Raw genomic sequence first — 9,305 nt, 5'->3', positions numbered from 1 at the left:
CAACCATACCCTCCCCAAAGAACTGTGTTCCCTGAGGTGCCACTGATTTCCACAGGTTTCTCCACAAACTGCCACATGTTAACATTTACAGGAGCTACCTTAAATCTGAAGTCATAATTTCACACATTACATCTTTAAGTAAAAAGGATGGAAGAAGAGAAACAGTAGGAAGTGGAAACACTTCAGGAGATTTGCTTAGAATCAGCATTTGAGAATAACCCTTCGATACTTCACCTGTTCTAACTGGCAGAGTAGGTGTCATCAGAAGGAACCCCAGAAGTTACTGTCTGCCTGTCTACCAATAGTTCTCTTATTAATGTATTATTCTCATTTCTGGATTCTACCGTAATACAACTGAGCATTAGTTCATCATATTCCTCTATCTTTGCACCTCAAAATATGACCAAGATGTTTTCCTCAAGTGCTAATGAAAAATGAACTCCAGTTAAAAAATAATGTCGAAATTGTGCCCTGAATAAAAAATAGATACTGCTATTAGTCAGCTAATAGGTATACAAAAATGACTTCAGAAATTCAGAAATAGAGGAGGATTTAGCCACATGTTTTATTACATAAACACTGGGGGGAAATCATGTTGAGGATTATTTACAAACTAACCTCATGAAAAAAATTTCTTCCTTAACTTTCAAAAACACTGCAACTGTCAGAGAACCAAGAATTTTAGAATTGAAAGAAGCTTTGTGACAATCTAGTGCATGACCTTGCATTCATCTACATTCTGTTCTGCAGAAGTGCTTATAATTCTTTACCAAAATTAAATGGAGTACATCCCAAACATAAAGCTTATGATTTACAACCTGCCTGTGATAGATGCATTCTAGTATTTTCTTCCTTCATACTGAGTTTTAAATTAAAAAAAATCTTTAGTCTTGTAATGTTTATTTTACCATCTTCTGATGATGTACTATCATGGAGATGGTAAATAATTAATTGGAAAGTGTTTGATCGATGTTAGTAAACACTTGTCCCTTCAATAAATCAGTCCATGATGTTTGAGTATGCAGATTTCTGACTGCTTCCTGCAAGTGGCATGAGATTCCTAGCAAAGGGAGATATGGAACCAACATATCAGAAAATCAATAGTGAAGTAGCTTTCATTGATACCTTTTCTTTAGAAATGCATCCTTGGTACACAAGGTGTTGAGCGCTGGGGAATTCCGGGAGAAGTGTTCCAGTTTTTGAGCTAAGTGAATATTTACGAGTGAAGCCACCCTATAATTTAGAAAAATGGAAAGAAATAAAATCATTATTAAAAATACAATTATAATAAGATAAGGACCCATAAAAATTTCATTCTTTGTCCTAAAACCCATGGAAATTGAGATTTAGGTAAACTGTTTAAATTGTGTAACTGAATCAACAAGACATGTCAACAGAATTATTGTTTCCATACCATAAATAGTTTCATAGTCAGGATAAATTTCCTATTACTTTGGATTTTAGCTTTGAACATTTTCTAGTTTTCACAACTTTTAGAGATTTTAGTTCACATTTTGAAAGGTCTACTATTAGAACTATTAAAATTATTATAACTCTGAGAGAATAAAGAATTGCCAAACCCAGCTTCCTTATTTATGAATTAAAGAAATGTAAGTTAATTTAATTATTCAGTCTCAGAGATAATTAACTGTAGAATTTTGATTAGAGTCGAAGTCTTCTAACCCCCAAACCAGTACTCTGGACTTTCTCCCCTCAACCTTCCCCCAACCCTAAATGAAGATATTTGTTCTTTAGAATCTCTTGGGGAAAACACATCTCTATCTGATTTTGGGTTTTAGCCCTGTTAACCTTTAGTTATGGAAATGGATAATGGTAATCATTGTGTGAAAATTACAGATAGAATACGAATAAATGTTAAGAGTAACTTTATACTTTTAGAATAATATGTATAAAATATATTTATGATATGGAATATACAGATTTTAACACACAATATATTTAAAAAAAATACCCACTAAGCATAGAATTTTTAAATTACATTCATCAAAAGACACTATAGAATGTTGAGTTATGCCACCAACAGTGAGAAGTTATTTACAACCCAGAATTTCACTCCTGCACATGTGCACTTGAAAAATATTCATAGAAATACTGTTTTCCAAGGAAAAGTTTCCACCAACAATGGAATAAATGCATTGTGATATGACATTTTTATACAATATAATACTATACAGAGTACAAATAAAGGTACTAGAACTACATGTATTAACATTGATGAATCACAAAACCTAATGTTGAATGAAACCAGAAAGCCACAGAAAAAAAAATGAATCCATTTCTATGAAGGGAAAATAATAAACAATGCATTGGTAATAATAAGATGGACAATAATAAACAATATGTAAAATTTACTATCTTAATCATTTTTTAAGTATACAATTCAACAGTATTAAGTATATTCAGGTTGTTATGCAATTATCACCACATGTTTAGGTATTCATTCATAGTGGTAACCTTTAAGGAAAAACAAAGGACTGATTAAGACCAAATTCTGGAGAGCAGAAACTTTTGGTGTCATGGGGAGGGAAATGATTGGGATAGGGCACACTTCTCTCTTTTAAGCTATGAGGTACATCTTCAGTTTTTAATCTTATGATTATTTTTAAAATTGTGTGTGTGTATGTGTGTGTGTGTGCTGCGAATAATATTACATTTCCCAATAAAAATTTGAGTGTTAAAGAAACACATATTAAAGAACAAAATATATGTTCTATTTTAATATTTATTTAAAGCTCTCATGTTGATAAATAATAGTTTTGTGTAACAGAAGCTATCAATTGTGTGGAATATCAAGAGTGCAATGGGGGGGAAAGGAGGACCTATGTAATATGTTCAATAGTAAAGATTTCTTTTTTTTAAAAGAGTGCTACTGGAAGGAAAGGGCTTAAAATTTAAATTTGTTTGAATCTGTTACCAATTGTGTCAAAGCTGTTATAAAATCAAATAAGATCTGTCCAAAACAGAAAACAGAAAAAAAGAAGGATTGATAAATTAGCATAGAAAGTAAAATATAACAATTTTGATTCAAGGAATGTGTTTGCTATTTTAATGGTAGTAGGAGGTGCCAGATCGTAGGCCAGCTGCAGAGATCTGAATTTTTTTTTTCAACTGATGACTTCAGTACTCTTGAGTAAACTATTTTAAAATCTTATTCCCAAAAGAAAATAGAAAGGAACCTACAGAAAAGAAGCCATATGATTAGAAGGCAAGAGGGTCTGATTTATGAGGAAAGATTAAAGGAATTCAGTTGCAGTCTGGCTAAGTGATGACTAAGAGAGAGCATGATAACACTCTACAAATATTTGAAGAGCATATACCAAGAAGGAAGGATTTGTTATTTATCTTGGTACAAAGTTGTTGAACTGGCCATGAATAGTTGATGTTAAGGAGAAGGAAACTCAAGCTATCAGGGAAACTTCCTGGTTGAAATGTATGAAATGGCAGAAATTGAGATACTAAGGGACTTTTTCCTTAAGAAATAATGGCAAATCAGTACTTTAGCTGGTTAAAACACAATAAAATTTGAAGCACTACATTTATGAATAAAAACTATCAAAATTCATACTACTGACTGATAATTACTCTTACCATCCTCTTTCTTTTTTGTTTTGCTTTTGTTACTTTTGTCTGCTTTTATACTAAGAACTACTTAAAGCTTTTTAAAAAGTATAGATTAAAAATTAATAAATACCCTTGTACTCACCACCTTGATTAAGACATTAGACATTTGAAACGTTAAAGCAGCTTCTATAGCTCTCTCTAATCTCTTTCCCTTCCTTCCTCAAAGAAATAATTAATATTCTGGATTTGGTTATTATCATTCCTATTCAGATCTCTAAGATTTACTTCATGTGTAAATATTCTTAAGCAATAAGTACTATTGCTTTAAAAATGGTACAAAAAAGTATGTATCCTTGTAAGTTCAATAAGCTTTTTTCACTCAACTTTAGGTTTTTAAAACTAATCTAATTTGGCTCTTACAGTTATAGTTCAGTCCTTTCTAAAGAAGTATAGTGTTCTCTCATTTAAATATATATAAAACATGTTTTCCCATTATATAATAATGGCCTTTTAATTTTTAATATTCTGAAATTATAAACAATACTTTTATGAACATCCTCAGACAAGCCTTCTGTGCTCAGTGTGAAGGTTTCTCTAGGAATGCAGTTATAAGGTGTGTGCACCTTCAATTTTACTGCTTACTGTCCCTAATACTGCTTATGAGAGTTCCTTTCCTCCACATTCTCAAAACTGTATTTTTAGACTTTTTAATTGCTCATATTCCAATAATAGTTAAATAATTACTCACAGTTTTAATTTGCATTTCTCTAGTTAAAAGTTTGAATTGAGCCCTTTTCATATGTTTATTGGCAAAAATGGTATCCAAAATATTAGGGCCACATGTTCTGGAACCTGATCAGTCAGAATGGGCTCTATGAACAACATATTATGCAGTAGTCATTCTTTTTATCTTGTGAGATCTGCCTGTTCATCTTCTTTACTATATTTATATTGTGTTGTCTTATTATTTTTGAGTTGAATACTTTACATATTCCCAAATGGTACTGTTCAATAGAACTTTCTGTGATGATGAAAATGCTCTTCTTTAATTTGCACTTAACTAGTACCATTCTATAAGCATGAAAGAGTTCATTCCTTACATATAATGAATGCCTTAGGGCTACACTCCCTCTGGGCATCCTAATTGGAAGAGCTGGGACTTCCTTTAAACTCTTCAAACTCTTTTTTCCTATTATTTTCACTCACTGCAGATGACCTAACTGACCACTGACTAATTCCTCAGAGAGAAGTCTGAAGCCACCAAACTACTTCAATTTCTGCCACAAAATCTGCAAATCTACTTGCATCCGAACTTAAACTTTCCACCTCCAGTTTTAATGAAAGGAGTGTTCCTTCTCCGGAGCCACTTCCTTCGTCCATGCCCACCTTCAGTGACCTTGTGCTCTCAACTTTCCCCTCTCTGTCTTTCATATCTACAGTGTCTACTCTTACCAGATGTGCTTTACCCACATTAGAATGATTGTCTAATTGTTCCTAAAAACTAAATTTTAAGCCCTTCCCCAAGTATCACCCTCAATGTGACTAAATTTTCTATATTCAATATACCACTTCCCACTCATTTTTAAAAGTATATTTTTATTGATTCAGAAATGAAGAAAGAGGGAGAGGGAGAGGGAGAAGGAGAGGGAGAGGGAGAGGAAGAGGGAGAGGGAGAGAGAGATGATGAGAGAGAATCATTGATGGGGTTCCTCCTGCATATCCCAATCAAGCCCACAACATGGGAATAGAACCATGATCTCCTGGTTCACAGGTCAATGCTGAACCACTATGCCATGATGGTCAGTCTTCCCCCTCATTTTGTAAACAAATCAAACCCAGCTCTCCACTGAAAATGCTCTCCCTGAAGTCATTAATTATCTCCACTTAACTAGTCCCATTGATATTTTCCAGTATCTTGACGACCTTTTAGTGCCATTTCATAGTAGTAGCCATTCCCTTTTATTGGAAGCAATTTTTTTTTCTCTCAGCTCTCTGCCACAATATTCTCCTCCTCTTAGCGCTCTACATTTTCTTCAGTTATCTTGTTAACTTTTTCTTCTATCTCCCTTTTCACAACTCTTATAACCTCTTCTCATTTATTTGTTTCTAGACATTTTAATCCATTACCCTGGCTTCAGTCACTATTAAACTAAATATCTAAGTCCTCTTTCTTGTCCTAACACTGTGATGCTGCTAAACATCCTACAGAGCGCAGGACATTCCCCACAACACAGAATTATGTGGCCCCAAATGTAAATAATACCATGTCTGAGAAACCCTAATCTGTGCTGTTCCAGCTGTAAAGACCACTTTCCCACTCCCTTCCCCTACTGCACTCCTCCTCTAAATTCCCACTTCTCAGTTTTTTCCTTAAATGTCATTTCCTCTGGGAAATGTCCTTAGCCACTTCACCTATGTTAACTACCATGAGACCCTTTATAATCACTTAAGATATGTTTTCCTGCTACAATGTAAAGGGTCAAGTCTACCCACTCACTATTGTGTTCCCTAGTCTCTGTAACTCCATAGATCTATCAATATATTGACCATGGGTTTTAAAAAATAGAACTTTACTGAGAACATTTTAGAAAGCAAATGTATCTCTTAATCTCAATTTCCTCAGTTATAAACTAGCAATGTTAACATCTATTTTTCCCTATCTCACAGTTATTCACGTTCAAGTCACCAGAAATATGAACATTAATCAGTATTAATGTTCAAATGATTTACATTGAAAGTCTTGGGTCCTGAGCAAACTATAATGGTCACCTTAAGTACAATTTTTTTTTCAATTTTGTTAAACAAATATTTTATTATTTTTTAAGTATCTAGTGTAGTTCTGAGCCTTTCGAGAATCCTTATGGTGTTCATGTCTATAATCATTATCATAATGGCACTCTATTATTGCTTCAGGTATGTTTAGAAAAATAGGCTACATAGTCTAACCAAAATCATTTATTTTCACTTTATCGACAAAATCTACACCTGAATTTGTCATGGGCTCTTCTGAGGATGAAGCAGAAGACTTGAGGTACATTTTCCTATTATTCTGTAAATCAAGGCCTGCCATACACGTGCTGTATCAGCTGACAGTGTGCTAGTACACCATCTCCACCAAAGTGGCAGAAAAAACACCAGAGAGAAGTCACTTAAATTCCCTGTTGACATAAACTTTAGTCAATATGCTTGCACTTTCACAATTGTTCATCTAATAAAGAGCTATTATTTCATTGATAAAGAGAGCAGCCTAGAGCATTTTATTATATCACTAGCCATTAAATACATTTAAAAACACTGGTGGGAAGAAATTGGTCATTTCAGAAGATTGGGGTTTTATATTTTTTTCTTAAGATAATGTGCTTGCATCATTTCACCAAACTAATGGAGCTACCATTTACCTCAGGCCCAGATTCACCACCCACCACAGTGTCATGTGCCCTTAGCTCAGTGGCACCTCTTTTTCAGTTAACTTGATAATGAAGGCCTTATCATGAGCTTAATTAGCCATGCAGTCCCTAATGGTCGTCTAACTCATTTAGATAAAGTCAGTTTGCTGATCTGTGGTTTGGTTGGGGGCTGGTAGGAGGAGGGGAGTCTAGGGATAAAGTGAGGGGGGATGGTATAAGGTGCTCTTTCTCCCTAGCTCTCCCACCTCCACCATCCACAGCTCCCCTCCTTGAAGAAGTGGACAGCAGAGTGACTAATACATACACACACACACACACACACACACACACACACACACATGGTTAAAACAAACCATAATATTGAAACAAACCGTAACATAACATTTGGTCTTCTAGATAACTATTAAAGGTTTTATTTAAACAGGGATATTCTAAACTGCAATTCTTTCCATATCCTTAGCATTGGGCTTTCTGTTTACTATTAAATGGAAATTTCTTTGATCAGTAAACATCTGATGTTAGGAATGGATATTTGAAAAATCACCTGTCCTTGGTTAACTGGAAGGTGTGCAGTAGGTCCATGCAAGGAAAACCATTAGCTGCCTCAGGTATAACTTAGCTCTGTCTGATGACATCAAGTTATTTGAGGAGCTCCTAATAAATAACATTTATTTCTATATTTGCCAATAAGGATGATTAACACTCACTTCTCAGTTTGCAACACATATTGTATTATAGCAAATGTAAAACAGAAGAAGTGAAAGTAATTCTTACCTCATTCTTAAGCTTGCTTCCAGAAAACCTAAAAAATCAGTATATTTTCCATTAGTTAAAAATACACATATACAGTAATAACTATCAAGAAAATGCACACAACCTGCAAAATAGCATACTATGATTAGTGAAATAAATCTGGAGAAATTTATTTGATGTTCAAAGAGATCCAAACATATTTTTCAACTTAATAAAAAATAAGTCTACTAAGGAAAAGTAAGATTAAGAATATGTAGGGAAGTCTGGTAAGATTTGAGGCAAACAAAAAATACTTGACATTAAATATCTGTGCGTGTTCTGACTATAATTGCACTTTAAATTGGGTAGGTAGTGGCTAGTAAGCCTCCATCAAGTCCTTTGTAATATCTGAGTTCATCTTAGTAAGACTCGGGTGACTACATTTATTTTTTCCCACAGGACACTTCAGTTTTAAAAATTATTCATTCTTTGAGAACTAAGAGCAATTATTGATAGAGATTTAATTATTCTGAGCACTGGAATTTAAAAAATAATAACTGTATATAACTGGGTTTCACTGAATGTCACTTCGCTTGTGAGTTACTTCCTTTTGAGAGTTAATGGCAGAGCAGAGCAAATGTGTTCTTTACATTCATTTGTGTTTTTCCTTTCACAGAGACTCAAAAAGGTGAGTAGTTTTATCTTACTAAGGTAAGCTGGGAGTCAGGACATATGTGATCGGAGACAATTGTAATAAACTTTTCATATGTGTAAGGTACTGGTCAAGCACGTCGATATTCAAACAGGTTTGTCTCTTAGCAAAAGAAAAACACACTTTGAATTCCTGCCTTTATTTTTACTGAATCCCGCCTAAAACAGTTGGTTCAGCTTTATGCATAAATACTAATTTAAAAGCAATTCTGCTTCCCTGATTTGTTCTTGTTGTTGTTGTTATTCATCTCTCTAGAATACCTGTTTTACCATTAATTTGTCACTAATGATTGTGAGTTATATAAATTGTGTGGTAATCTAGACCACATCACAGTAAATATCCATACAAAGTTGTAATGAAGGCCTGATGCTTAAAAAAATATTTTTATAAGTAAAATTAGTAAGTCATTCTATTCAATAAATATCATGCATATTTAAAGAGAGGCAGAGAATTTGTTGGAAGGTATTAGAATCCTACCTTGTCAGGCCTTTTCCAGAATAAACGGAGTGGTAATATGCACTGCTTTCTTTGATGCCAATCCCATAATAATGATACCTAGAACGAGGACAGGAACCAGCTGTGTGTTAATGAAAGGAAAAAGGATACTAAAGTATAACTGAAATAAAGCTCAAGTAAGAACTACAACCCATTGAGCACCTTCCTTTCCTGATTTTTTTTTTTTCAAGTAACATCTTACTAGCTAAATCCCTCTTTGATGGTAACTAATCTTACTTATGTTTTAAGTATATTTAAAATGTCCTTTTGGCTCTTGACTTGATAAAAAACAAAAACCCTACTGCCAATTTCCTTCAAACCTTTAAAAAGTTAGGTTTCAAAGCAAAAACAAAGTAATTTTAGGCACTTAAATTTGT

The 9,305-nt window shown here is 33.7% G+C and overlaps 1 protein-coding gene across 1 annotated transcript in view; it reads right to left on the bottom strand.

The window, feature by feature from the left end:
• The window catches only part of RFX6 (regulatory factor X6), a 56,341-nt gene that overhangs the window by 32,685 nt on the left and 14,351 nt on the right, over positions 1-9,305 (bottom strand). Inside the window, exons 5-7 of the mRNA XM_036414233.1 lie at positions 8,911-8,988; positions 7,764-7,791; positions 1,126-1,233 (exon numbers count right to left, since the gene is read on the bottom strand). Coding sequence (XP_036270126.1) covers positions 1,126-1,233; positions 7,764-7,791; positions 8,911-8,988 — 214 coding nt within the window. The remainder of the gene's footprint in view (positions 1-1,125; positions 1,234-7,763; positions 7,792-8,910; positions 8,989-9,305) is intronic.

The sequence above is a fragment of the Pipistrellus kuhlii genome, unplaced genomic scaffold (genome assembly GCF_014108245.1).
Source record: "Pipistrellus kuhlii isolate mPipKuh1 unplaced genomic scaffold, mPipKuh1.p scaffold_m20_p_5, whole genome shotgun sequence".
NCBI lineage: Eukaryota > Metazoa > Chordata > Mammalia > Chiroptera > Vespertilionidae > Pipistrellus > Pipistrellus kuhlii.
This window is presented reverse-complemented; position numbering and strand designations above follow the sequence as displayed.